The sequence below is a fragment of the Myxocyprinus asiaticus genome, chromosome 37 (genome assembly GCF_019703515.2).
Source record: "Myxocyprinus asiaticus isolate MX2 ecotype Aquarium Trade chromosome 37, UBuf_Myxa_2, whole genome shotgun sequence".
NCBI lineage: Eukaryota > Metazoa > Chordata > Actinopteri > Cypriniformes > Catostomidae > Myxocyprinus > Myxocyprinus asiaticus.
This window is the reverse complement of record NC_059380.1, coordinates 16,532,019-16,546,205: the sequence shown is the minus strand read 5'-3', so window position 1 is coordinate 16,546,205 and position 14,187 is coordinate 16,532,019. Positions and strand designations below refer to the sequence as shown.

The 14,187-nt window shown below is 37.6% G+C and overlaps 1 protein-coding gene across 4 annotated transcripts in view; it reads left to right on the top strand.

The window, feature by feature from the left end:
* The window catches only part of LOC127428055 (sodium-driven chloride bicarbonate exchanger-like), a 45,795-nt gene extending 31,992 nt beyond the window's left edge, over positions 1-13,803 (top strand). For 3 of the 4 annotated variants that reach the window (XM_051676093.1, XM_051676092.1, XM_051676090.1), the window contains 11 exons: positions 286-447; positions 4,929-5,042; positions 5,321-5,482; positions 5,894-6,145; positions 6,295-6,363; positions 7,917-8,090; positions 8,710-8,832; positions 9,232-9,296; positions 9,501-9,611; positions 9,861-9,897; positions 11,894-13,803. In XM_051676093.1, the coding sequence (XP_051532053.1) occupies positions 286-447; positions 4,929-5,042; positions 5,321-5,482; positions 5,894-6,145; positions 6,295-6,363; positions 7,917-8,090; positions 8,710-8,832; positions 9,232-9,296; positions 9,501-9,611; positions 9,861-9,873 (1,245 nt within the window). In that variant the 3' untranslated portion in view covers positions 9,874-9,897; positions 11,894-13,803. The remainder of the gene's footprint in view (positions 1-285; positions 448-4,928; positions 5,043-5,320; positions 5,483-5,893; positions 6,146-6,294; positions 6,364-7,916; positions 8,091-8,709; positions 8,833-9,231; positions 9,297-9,500; positions 9,612-9,860; positions 9,898-11,893) is intronic. The other variant, XM_051676091.1, reaches the window with a different exon arrangement.
* The last annotated feature ends 384 nt before the right edge of the window (positions 13,804-14,187 follow it).

Below are 14,187 nucleotides of genomic sequence, written 5' to 3'. Positions count from 1 at the left end.
TTCAGAGACTCAGAATTTAATAAAACAAATCCACTGCCAGTTCGGCTCAGTTCACCTCTCTCTGCTTTATATTTTAAGCTCACACACACACACACACACACACACACACACACACACACACACACACACACACAATATACACAATCTAATCCACTAAAAACAAATCCCCTTGATATTTCAACAGTTGATTTTACACATGATTTTATATGGTTTTATCCTATTTTTTTAGTTATTTTTGTAAGAGGTTTAATTGATTGATTGGTTGATTTGTTTATTTTGTCTCAGGGCTGTGTAGAGAACAGGGGTGAGTTTGTAGGCAATGCCTGTGGTCATCACGGTCCGTACATCCCTGATGTTCTCTTCTGGTCTGTCGTGCTCTTCTTCTCAACGGTTGCTATGTCCTCCTTCCTCAAAGAGTTCAAAACCAGCCGCTACTTCCCCACTAAGGCAAGGAGTGTGTGTGTGTGTGTGTGTGTGTGTGTGTGTTTTAACGTTGTAAAACAGACAAAGCTGCTTAAGTATGTTCCTGATTATCTGTGTTGTAGAATGTGTGTGTGTGGGTAATTGAACTTTATTATACACTAAACCGTCACGAAATATAGTCTACATGAGGGAAGTATTGCCTGTTACTGCATTATTAACTTGAATCAAGACATCTTTTTTAAGTCAATGAGAGAGTATTTCAGTACAGTCATTTATGCTGAGTCATAAAAATCTGTATTGTTAAAGATTGTGTTGATAAATAGGTTTATAGTTCAGCGTGTTCATTTTTGAGAACCACTGCTGCACATGGCAATTAGTTTCCCTTGTTTTTATTTCTTTAGTATTCTCTTTGGAGAATCTGCTCAGGCCCCCAAGCAATAGGCCACTCCAAAGGGGGAAAATGCCCATGTAGTTGTCCATGAGGAGATTAATGATCCCTGGGCAGTTGAATTCATTCTTTTTGCCACTCTGTCTGTGCACTCCTGGTTTTCTCTAGAACACCATTGAATAAACTTGTGAAGGGAGATTTGCCACATATAGTCTTGATGTTGCTGCTCCTCTCCATGACCATGTCTTCTACATATGGTGGAAGTGTTTCATCCATAGTAGTAGGCTTGGACTTCAGGATTTTTTGTCCAGTGTGTTCTTTGCTGCCATAACCTCATTGGAATTGTTTGCTGGCATGAACAACATAGACATATCCTGAAATGGGTTAAGTGCTTCTTGTAGGATGATGCTGTTTAGAAGAAGGCCAAAACAGTAGGTGGCATATTCTCCAGTTTTCTTTGAAAACCCTTGGGTTACTGCCTTTTATTATGTGGGATGAACAGAGATGGAGCACTGTGAAATTCACTGCATCTGCACTTTTCCCTTTTTAGTTGACAATTAGATGTGCTCTGTTTATATAGGATGAGACACTTTCTTTACTGAAGGCCAGGAGGACACTACCAATGAGTGCCCTGCTAAAATCTGTCTCAACTTGGTGGACCCTCCGTGTCGTGATCTGGCTCAGTTGTCTCAGTGTTTCCATCTGCCAAAACATGAGAGTTGGTATGTAGTGCTCGTTAGATATAAACTCAGACACCGGAAGAGGTGGCTTATCCTTCCCCTTTCCAGGGAGAACAAGGGCATCATAAAGGACTCTTTTGGTTTGGTTGGGGATGTGTGACATGACACTGCCTGTAGCATCTAGATGCAATGTGATGGGGTGAGTGTTTTCAAATGGCCAGTATTCATAGACCACAATCCAAGGTGAAAATGGGTCCACTTGTAAGTGTTGAATATAGCCTGCCATTTGAGAGGCAGTACAACTGCACTTCTTCATGAGTTTCTGACAGAGCATCATCTCCATGATAACATCATCATGGAGTCTGGTGCTTTTCCTGACTTCATTAGATATTACTGTTAAGACATCCATAGTAAGGCATCTGGAGATGTTGCCAGCCAAGATCTCATCTGAGGGTGTGTTTCTCAATGATTCGTAGTAGTGCTGGCTTACTCCTTTTGCTATTGCTGCAGCAGCTTTTCCTCTTTTGGTGGATTTGGCATTTCTGAATTTCAGTTCTTTATCCTTGTGGGTCATGTCACCCATTCGCACAACATGGATATCAGTATGCTTCTGGAATGGTTTGGGCTTTGTTCAAATTGTACATTTTTATTTTGCTAAGCAATCATCAAAAGAACAGAGGGCAAGTGCCCTGAAATAAAGAGCTCTCTTTTTACGACTTTTCCTGCATTTTACATGCTGATACTTGAATGAAAGGACACAGCAAGGATTTACTTTAGAGAACGCTCATATAAGACATCTGTCCAGGGCTGTTGTAACTGAGTTGAGCCTGGATATGGCTTTATTTTTTTTCCAGTTTGTATTTTTTATGGCCACTACAAAAATCTTTGGACCTGCTCTTGTTTTCCTCCAGTTTCCTGTGTCCTTCTCATCATCATCCTCATCTTCATCTGCAGTGCTGTTCCTGTCTCCAGCCTCATAGTCCCTGTCACAAGGATAATCTTCATCCCTCCTTTCCTCTGTACCACTCTGCTTACTGTGCCCTGAACTTGCATCATCATCATCAACATCATCCTCATCTTCATCTGCAGTGCTGTTCCTGTCTCCAGCCTCATCTTCCCTTTCACAAGGATAATCTTCATCGCTCCTTTCCTCTGTACCACTCTGCTTGCTGTGCCCTGAACTTGCATCATCATCATCATCATCATCATCCTCATCCTCATCTGCAGTGCTTTTCCTGTCTCCAGCCTCATCTTTCTTGTCACAAGGATAATCTTCATCCATCCTTTCCTCTTTACTATTCTGCTTACTGCGCCCTGAACTTGCATCACCATCATTATCATTATCATCTTCATCTTCATCACCAGTGCTGTTCCTGTCATCTTCCCTGTCACAAGGATAGCCTTCACCCCTTCTTTCCATTGTTTCATTGAGGTTATTGTGCCCTGCACTCGCCTCATCAATTTCCTCATCTTTCTCAACATTTTCCCTATCTATGAATTCAAGAAAAAAAGTTTGGGTCAATCCCTAACTGCATTTTCTAAACAGGGCTTCAAAACTTACAACATTAACAAAGGATTAATGCATAGGGTTGGGAGTTACAGTGCGATTGTGATTGTGTGTGTCTGCATGTGCATGCGTAGGGTTTGGGGAATGGCAGTAAGTGTTTGTGTATGCATGCATGCATGCAAAGGGTTGGCAACGTGTTTTATAAGACACTAGTTACAAGCTAGTAATTATGAAGGTATTATGCTATAAATGTAGTTTATGATATATATACATATATAATATAACACACCAAAATCAATATTTAGGGAAAATAAAGTAGCTTTGGCCAAGCTGATCAGCTACTTGAGCCAAATGGCTAAGCAACTGTCAAGCTACTGAAAAAAGTAGTTAAGCTAGTAACTAGCTACTCCCCAAAACTGAGAAACACTACATTCTCAAATAAATTTTATATTTACAAGAACTTCTGTCTGTTTGAATCACCTGTCCTTGAACACCTTTCCTGTCCTCTGTCCAAACAGTTTGCAGCCATTTTGCAAATTTTTCAATATGTGTCAAATCTAAAAGGTGTGAATTATTGCTGACACCTAGATGAACACTTTACAGTTGATTGTATGACTGTAAGTCATTCTCTTCAAATGCTATTGAGCTTTAAATTTATGGTATATTTTGTGTATGAGCATATACAGTAGTTATATACACAGCAATGTTTACATATGATTTGACAGTTTATTTTAATAAATATGTGCATTATTGCTGACACCTAGATGAACACTTTGGAGCTGGTTTTGTGACTGTAGGTTATATGCTTCAAATGCTATTGAAGTTTGAAATGTGTACACCAATATCGTATGTAACTTTAGAGACGGTCCCTAAATTAGCGATTATTTCTGAATATCGAACGTCCAACGTCAAGCCAACTTTACGGCAGTTAACTGTTTAAGCAGCTGCCTACGTTTTCCAATGCAGCCAAAGTTCGTATAAAACAGCCCTAACAAAAGTGTAACTCCGATTCCGGCATCCTCCATTAGTGTTGTTGATTTTGTTGTTGTTGTTGCTAAGGCATCGCGCGTGCAAATAATGTCAGAAGTAAAATTATTGATACTACATGACGTCACTACAGTAGTTACTTTGGTGAGTGCGAATGCAACAGGGGAAAAGTCTCCATGAGTGTCCCTTCCTCTTAAGAGTTCTCATCTAGAAAGTTACTAAGGGAAAAGTACCAGGACTGTAGGTGGGAAAGGGCCTATAGGTTATTAAGATAATTCTCTGGTTATTATCTAGGTCATTATAGGTTGTTATCTGTGTGGGGGTCCATTCAAGACAGACGTTTTTTCAGTATGTCATTTGTCTTATTGTAGACATTTGTACACTAGAAAGCAACTTTGTTTAAATCTGTTAATTCCTGTTATTTATTCTATCAGTTTCCTGTAGCTCAACTGGTAAAGCATGGTGCTACCAACACCAAGAGCATGGGTTTGATACCTGGGGAAGACACAAACTTATAAAACGTATATACATTGAATTCACTATAATTTGCTTTGGATAAAAGTGTCTGCCAAATGCAGAAATGTAATGTAAATGTAAATTCATAGAAATGGAATGCAAATGGAAATCTGCACCTGTAATCTCTATAAAATTATTTTTAAAAACCATTTACAGTAATCATTGGTCCATCCTGACTAGCATGGAGAAAATATTAGATACAGTACCATGTGACAACACTGTCTGTGTCACTTTAGCAGCGATCTGGACAATAATTTACACCACAAATGATACTGAGATACTTTAATAGCCATTGTACCTGACCAACTAAAACAACATGTGTGACATTAATTCCTGCTTTTTTATTAGCCATCCAACACCGCTGCTGCACGCCCGTTTCATGCTAACTGCCATTCAAGAATTAATATTTCCTGTGTTTTCTCTACAGGTGAGGGCAGTGATCAGTGATTTTGCAGTTTTCCTCACCATCATGACCATGGTTTTGGTCGACTACGCCCTGGGAATCCCTTCCCCAAAACTACAGGTTCCTAACAACTTTAAAGTGAGTCATTAAGAGAATCTCCATGCCAACATATAATATTCACATAACTGTGCGCCTGACAGTTATTTTCATTTATAAAATGGATAGTTCTGACTCTAAATTCTGTTTGGGTGAGCTGTTTGAAACCATAATGTAATAATTTAAGAATAAACCATAGAGAACCCCATTAAACTGACCACTAATCTGAATATTAGTCTACATATGCACCTTAATGTCTATATTGGTTACAGCCTTGATCCTTAGCATATAAATGCGATTGATCACTTGGTCTCTTACAGCCAACCAGAGATGACCGTGGCTGGTTCATCAGTCCCCTGGGGCCAAACCCGTGGTGGACAGTTATTGTAACCTTCATCCCAGCTCTCCTGTGCACCATCCTCATCTTTATGGATCAACAGATCACTGCCGTCATTATTAACAGAAAGGAACACAAGCTGAAGGTACCAAGACCAGATGTGTCTCTATCCACCAGTGCTACTGCATTCTACTGCTTCAGGCTTTTTGTTTTTTAGACACAATTTAGCTTTAAATCAATTTGAAATCTGTCATAGCATCTGTAATTAGAGGTATTTTGATCACATCAAAGGGTGACGAGCTTCAGTATTATGTTCCTGGCTTTGCGGTGTGTTCATACAGAAATTGTTGTTAACTTCTGCCTGTCATATTTTGTAATTGTTGGTATATGGACACATGCGTTAGATTGTTGTCTTTGTTGAATTGAGACACATTTTGCTGTTTCAGCTTCTCGCATGTCAAGTTCAACTTTATGAAAAGCTTGCTGCAATCCATCTAGCTGTGTTTTGATTCAAGAATGTGCCCCCTTACATGTTTGCATATGTGTGCATATACAGAAAGGCTGTGGGTACCATTTGGATCTGTTCATGGTGGGTGTGATGTTGGGCGTGTGCTCTTTGATGGGCCTGCCATGGTTTGTGGCAGCAACGGTTCTTTCGATCTCTCACGTGAACAGCCTGAAGTTGGAGTCTGAATGCTCAGCCCCTGGTGAACAACCCAAGTTCTTGGGCATCAGAGAGCAACGTTTCACCGGTCTCATGATATTCTTGCTCATGGGCTGCTCAGTGTTTATGACCTCCGTACTAAAGGTTAGTTATCTTTTGCTAATGGATTCAGAAAGACTGCCAAGTTTGATCAACAAATGATAGTCAAATACTATAAATGTTAGCATTTTAGAATACTTTTGTGGTGTGTTTCCTTTATATCTGTTTATTTATTAAAAGTGTTTTGTCCACAGTATATACCGATGCCTGTGTTGTATGGAGTTTTTCTCTACATGGGTGCATCATCTCTCAGGGGCATACAGGTACTGCATATATTAAAGCTATTATTATTAAGAATTAAGTAATTTTACTTAGGCCATGTACACTCTGCGAATAAGTGAAACTAGTTCTAGTAACAACAAAATTTCAGAAGATTCAGAAATTTAAAAGGATGTTAATATGGGTATAACATATTGATAGAATATTGGCCTTGGTGGAATAGATCTACTACGTTGCTGCTGCAGAGCAAGTATTGAGACTTGCTACTTTTGGAAAATACACAAACATACTGAGTTAAGCATGTGGACATGCTGCTGCTGCAGAACAATTAAACCAAACTCATGACATGCTGCATCCAGCATGTAGGACATGCTGCTGCACAAATAGATATACAAACAATCCCGCAACAATGCAGGGAAGCTGCACAAAATGCATAGCACATAAACACAAAACATCCCCCCAACCAAGCAGATCTATCACCAAGACTTGTGTACTGCTGCTGCTTCAAAGAGCCATGTGCACCAAGTGTATGCTAGCCAGGTTTGCCTTGGCCACTAGCTAAATGGCGCTAATGAACTAACTTCTATGTGCCTGGGCCTGTTGGTGAAATAGCTTAAACGGGTAATGACTGGACTCATAATGTGTACCTGGACCAGGAAAGCCCAGAGCTTATTCAACTAGTGACTTAGACTCGCTATGTTTTGATTTACATTATTTAATCTAATGACCAAAGAAAGCGATGTCTGCCAGGCCAGATTTGTCTAAGGCTTACCTTGCTAAAGATGTGCTTGTATGTGTTAAGGTGAAAAGCACCTTACCATGCAAGCTGATAGAAGAAAAGTCCCAGTAATCACCTGAGTAAATATCATTTTCAGAGAAAAACTCTTGCAGTGCTCTGCAGTGAAACCAGCTTTTCTGGAAAACTGAGCAATTTAAATGTTAGACAAAGAGAGAGAGACACAAGTTAATGGCTACCCGATTACATGTCAAAGGACTAATCAGCTTACACCATGCAAGCCAATTGGCTTAACATGTCACATGTGAGCGAATCAATTGGCTAACAGATAATAAAAAATTCAAAGAACCTATCAGCTTGCGCCACATAGAGTTTCATGGCTGAACTTGGGTCATTTTTATTAAATCCACCTTGTATGTACAGAACCAAATTGAGCTTCTAGTTACTGATACAATTTAATCACCAAATATGTTAACTTTTTGGCATTATAATTTTTTTCTTATTTACGGCCATCGGATGCCAAAACTTTGCTAGGATTATTGCTTTGTCAAGCGTTGTGAGATTGAGGTAGTAGGAGGGACTCTTCTATTACATAAACATACCAAATGATAATTTAGGGAATTTACTCCAGCAATTACATATGGTTGTCACTCCCATAATTTTGCTGTGTGCACTTGACTCTAGTCATCTTAAACAGCCCCCAAGAGACTTTTTATTGTAGTAAAATGGTCAAATAGTGATCATATATAAAGATCAGAATTCTAAAGGCAGTTAAATCAACTTCAGCTGATTTTTACAATCACTGAAAACTCATTCTTGTGGTGTCTTTAAGTGTGCATATGTTGTGTGTTTGCCATTCAGTTCTTTGATCGTCTGAAGCTGTTCGGGATGCCGGCAAAACACCAGCCAGATTTGATCTATCTGAGACACGTTCCTCTGAGAAAGGTCCATCTGTTCACCATCATCCAGCTCAGCTGCCTGGTGCTTCTCTGGGTCATCAAAACCTCCAGAGCTGCCATCGTCTTTCCTATGATGGTATGTCATTTGTGTGTATCTCGTATATGTCTTAGAGAGGAAATTGCCAATGTTTATTTTCATCAAGTTATGATTAGCCATGTGCGCGGACAGTCAACATTCCGCTAACTGTTTGACGCATCACTATTCAAAAAATAAAATCACTATTCAGTTATACTACACATGCAAGAGAGGACTTCAACGCGATCCAAACTTGACGAGTTCCGACAAACTGTTAGGTTTCCAGGCACGTTTGGGGCAGTTTTTCATGTATAGGGGCTGTTCAAACATGCTTTTGAGTGCTTCTTCGCTGTTTTTTTGTATACTTTTAACAGCTTTGGACAGCTTTGATGCTGAATCTCACAGTTTTTTCTTTCAGTGTCTCGTGCAGGATCACTACATTTTTAGACACCAAGTAAAGTTAGAAAGAATGTTAATTTTTATAAACTCATCTCGAAACACATTCGTTGTGTTTCATTCGTTGTGCTGCATTCTGAAGAAGTTCAGGTTGCAAAGAGGACTACATTAATCATCATTAATCATAATTCCAGGATGAAAAAAATATTGCAATAAATGTTATTTATTCCCTCGTCCCGATGAAAAATGTATTAACCGTTGATGTTTGTGTGTTTTCACGCAGGTGTTAGCTCTGGTGTTCATTCGTAAGCTGCTAGACTTTGTCTTTTCGAAGCGAGACCTCAGCTGGCTTGATGACCTCATGCCTGAGAGCAAGAAGAAAAAAATGGAAGATGCACAACAAGAGGTACCACCACCCCTCATCACACACAGCTATTGGTTGCAGCCAGTGACAGTGTGTTTGGCTAGCGTTGCCCAATCATTGTAAACAAAATTCAAAACCAGGGATTTTTCAACCCCTGACAAGACAGTCTGCAGACCTCTGGTGCTCTATGAAGTTACTGCAGGGGATCCATAGAGAGATATCTAAAACATACAAAAATTTTGTAATTTATTCCTAAAATGTATTTGTTAATGTTATGCAGTGTTGCTGACCAATTATAGCATTACTATATTAGGAGGTCCCTGGTTTGGCTTAAAGTCTGGATGGTGGTGCCTGGGTCAGAAAAGGTTGACAACCCTTGTTTTAAAAGGACAGTTCAGTAATTGGTTGATAAAAGGTCTGTTCTTTCTCTTTTTCTTTTAGGAGAATCAGTGTGTCTTAGTGGAAGATGAAGGGATCGTCCAAGTGCCGCTTGAAGGGCATTACAAGTAAGTTGGAAAAAAATGTGTTTGATGTGAGCACAATGTAATATTAATATACAAATATTATAATCAAATAAAAGTGCACAACATCAATAAAAAAAAGTTTTTCTCATAATTTTTAGACATTTTCATAAAATGTTTGATAACATGACACCAAAAAAATAAAATAAAAAAGGGAATTGAATTGTTGATGTGTTTGTGTTAATTAAGGGATGACCCATCAACCGTCAACATTTCAGATGAAGTGACAAAGGCATCTTTTGGAAATGTCTGGAACAGCCTCACCACTGACAGCACCAAAAAAGAACAAAGCTCAGAAAGGTTTGAATAACATTAATTTAATGATTTTTGTATTTTGAATGTGCATGACAATATTCAAACACTTCACCTTTATCTTGACACACACCTGCAAACGTTGTGTTAGTAGATCAAATACATATAGGAGTAGTATTTTGTTTTAATATGGGGACAGTTTCTGGTTTTGGATTTAATTACTTATTTAGAGTTTGTGGACATGTGTAAATCAGGCTCACATCATGACTGCATTTTTCATCCCCTGTCACTCATAAGCTCCCTCTCCTAAAATCTTAGATGCTGATTTCCAAAGGTAAGAAGCATCCCAAACCTTCTCTGCACGATCAATGGACTGTATATAAACTAGTGCTGTGGGTGTTTGGCATCAATCTTTTGGTTTAAATGATTCATGTTTTTTTCAATGTTCAAACTTAACCTTCTCTCCTTTTCTAAAAAACTACCCTCACTTTGCGTCTTCCTTGATTGTGTGTTAATACTAATATTCAGCTCTTTTCAAAGGAACTCTTTACAGGGTTCCCACAGTCATGGAAAACCTGGAAATATCAAGGAATTTTTTGTCCTTACAAAACTAGTATCACCTTGGGCTTGTTTCAAGCTTTTTGTTTCTGTGCATGTTTGTGTGTATTTGTAGAGGATGTACTGAAAAATGCATGGAAATGCATGAGTTGTGGAAAGGTCAAACTTGAAATGTCATTGCTTTATATTATAACACAGTGAGGCCTGATAATCCAGTAATAATGTATAAATCGTAATACAGTGCTGTGGAAAAGTATTTGCCCCCATCCTGATATGTTCTGTTTTTGTGTATATTTTGTAAATTCAAACAAAATCTAACATAAAACAAAGGCAATCTGAGTAAACACAAAATACAGTTTTTAAATGATAATGTTATTTATTGAAGCAAAAAAGTTATCCAATACCAACTGGGCCTGTGTAAAAAAAGTATTTACCCCTTAGTTACTAAATGCCCAAATCTATGGAACTGCATTCATAATGGGGTTCAGCTGGACTAGACACACCCAGGCCTGATTACTGCCAGCCCTGTTCAATCAAATCAACACCTAAATAGATATTTTTCAGCAGCACGAATTTGGCTAAAAGGTCTCACTCAGTAGCACACTATACCAAGGTCGAAGAAATTCCAGAAATTATAAGGAAAAAGGTGATTGAAATACATCAGTCTGGGAAGGGTTACAAAGCTAATTCAAAGGCTCTGGGACTCCAGAGAACCACAGTTTGGTTTAATTGTGCTGCAGCAGCAGCATTTCCACATGCTTAACTCAGTATGTTTGTGTATTTTCCAAAAGTAGCAAGTCTCAATACTTGCTCTGCAGCAGCAGTGTAGCAGATCTATTCCACCAAGGCCAATATTCTATCTTGCACAGTAGTGAGCCGTCCCAGAAGTGGCCGACCTTCCCAAATTCCTCCAAGAGCACAGCAACAACTCATCCAGGAAGTCACAAAAAAGCCAAGAACAACATCCAAGGAATGGTGTGGGGATGCTTTGCTGCTTCAGGGCCAGGCGACTTGTAATAACTGAGGGAAACATGAATTCTGCTCTCTACCTGAAATTCCTAAAGGAGAACGTCCAGTCATCAGTCCGTGAGGTGAAGCTCAAGCGCAACTGGACGATAGGAGTAAGTCCACCTCTGAATGGCTCACAAGAAGCTAAATTAAAGTTTTGGAGTGGCCTAGTCAAAGTCCTGACTTGAACCCGATTGAGATGCTGTGGCAGGACATTAAACGGGCAGTTCATGCTAGAAAACCCTCCAGTGTGGCTGAGTTTTGCAGAGAAGAGTGGGCCAAAATTCCACCACAGCATTGTGAAAGACGGATCTCCAGTTATTGGAAGCGTTTGGTTGCAGTTGTTGCTGCTAAAGGTGGCACAACCAGCTATGAAGTTTAGGGGGGCAGTTAGTTTTTCACATGGGTGATATAGGTGTTGGATAAGTTTTTTGCTTCAATAAAAAAAATATATATATTTGAAAACTGTATTTTGTGTTTACTCAGGTTGCATTTTTTATGTTATATCTCATTTGAAGATCTAAAATAATTTAGTATGAAAAATACACAAAAATAGAAGAAATCAAATACTTTTTCACAGCACTGTACATTCTCTGTTGCTTTACCTTTTGATCATAAAGCATGAGCTCACACAAAATAGGATTCCTTTGCTTCATGAACAAACTCTTGTTGCTCGGTGTTGTTCGTTAGCTTGCCGACTGTCAAAATCCTTCTGGTTCTATAAGGATTTGATTGTCTCTTTGTCTCTCTATCACATTCTGCAGCTCAATTGTTGAAGGTGCCATGAAACAGCAAGATGATGAAGAGAAGACAGATTTGGATATAGAGACAAGTTTGTGAGTTCACATTTTAATAAACACTCTGTATCGTGCCACACTAAAAGCACCAGTATATGCTTCTGTTCAGTAGGTTGTGTGCCAGTCTGTGCTAAGGCACCATTACATGTTTTTATGTGTGTGTGTGTGTGTGTGTGTGTGTGTGTGTGTGTGATGTATGTTTTGAGCATTTGAATATGTATCTGAGTTTGCCGCCCACAAGGAGCAGGGGGATTGTGGGAATGTGTGTTCCAATCTAATGGTCCAATGTAATTTCACCTATAAAAAAAGTAAATATTAAGATTACATTTGTTTTAAACCAGGTAGAGTGTATTTTGTATATTTTATATTTTTTTGACAGTAGATCCTGTTGAAATTCCTTGTCTTAGAATAAATTAATATGAATATAATTTGTATTATGTAAAATTAATTCTTTTTTTATTTTGCATCAATGATAAATATTCATTTGCAAGCATAGTTAAAATATAATACTCATTAAAAAGCTATTTCTAATGGAAGATGCAAACGTTAATATTTCAAATAGAACTTACCACATTACACTTTTTAAATGTCTGTGTGATTGTCAAAATGTTCTTCACATCACTTCATGAGGTACTTGATGTTAACATTTACTACTTGCGAACAGTGACTAATATTTTTAAAGTACTTTTATGAACAATTTTCTCCTTTTGTGAATTTTATTGTAATATTTAAACTAATTTAAGAGGACTGTGCTAATTTTAGCCTACAAACACATTCATATTCATAAATTCACTTGTCTGGGCTGTTTTTAAAGTTACATTTTAGTTATTATTTTTGGTCATTGAAAATGATTCATGAAAAGCTTTATTTCATATTTGAATCATTCTGTGTAGCACTTGACCATGCAAATAAGAATAATCATATATTTTGTTAAAACACTGCAAATAATGACCATGGAAGTTAATAACATAACTGTATAGTGCTGTTTTCACAATGTTTCTGAGTGACAGGGCATCTGTCTCCTCTACAAGACTAATTTCTAAGCTGAGAAGAGACCTCATTACCCAAATGAATAACTGCCAATAATACAAAAGTCATACAAGAAATGCAATAATAATCCTTTTCATAAGAGGGGAATTATACCATGTTCTTACCAGAAACAAATCTGACATTTATCATCAACACATGTACATGTGATTATATATCTTGTCTATGTGTATAATGTTAAATAACAAAGTTATTTAATGTATGGTTAGATTTAAATATGTATAGAATGGGGGGAAATGAATGTTTTCATGTTATTACAGTGTTTGTTGTCAAAATTACACTCGCATTTTACAGACACTTACGTCTTATATGTATGCAGTATAAAGTTTTGTTAATGTCACTGTAAAATCTGAATTATTTCCTGAAAAATTATTCATTAAAATGAACATGTATCGTTACAACTGTGAGAAATTTTCACCAGATTATATGTGACTGCAAATAAACTGACAATTAAGGTGTATTTTTACAATGTTTTATAATTTGTTTATATTTACCATGGATTTAATAATAAAGGAATAAATATTTCATATTTCATTATGGCATTAAATTATACTGAATGATAAGTTCAAATCATCAGATAGTTATCAAGATAAGTATGCTTGTTTATGTGTAATGCATTCTGAATTAGAGAACACAGTTCAGAGTATTTGGCAAAAGCACTTTTAAGAATCTGTTTCATGCTAGAAATCTTTTAACCCTTAATCACTGTTTGGGTTACTTTTTTTTTTTTTTGTAATAAATATGGTTTCCTTAATCTGACCGGTACAAGGCTTGATGACTTTTCCTAAACTTCCCACCTGAACACACACATTAAAAAACATTGGACTAGATTTTATGAGTCTAGGTGGTTTTATCAAACAATCCCCCATATGTACCGTTCGGGTCAAATTTGACCCGCCATAGGAAATTAATGGGTGAGACTATAACACGGAGAAAAAAAATTTATTTGTCAAATAAAAATCAATAAATCAGACACAATGCAGAACACAAGCACACATAAATTAAGGGGAGACACTACACTCAGCTGTACTGAGAATATGGCCTTACAACCCCCAGTGAACAAGCTAAAGGTGACAACTAAAGGTTCAAGAAATATTTTTTCATCACAAACCTACAGTAAATGCAGATTTTTTTTAAATTATTATTATTTCTTACAGTTGCCTGTCATTAGAATAAAATAATCATGATTAAACTAATGATTTCCAAAAAGTATT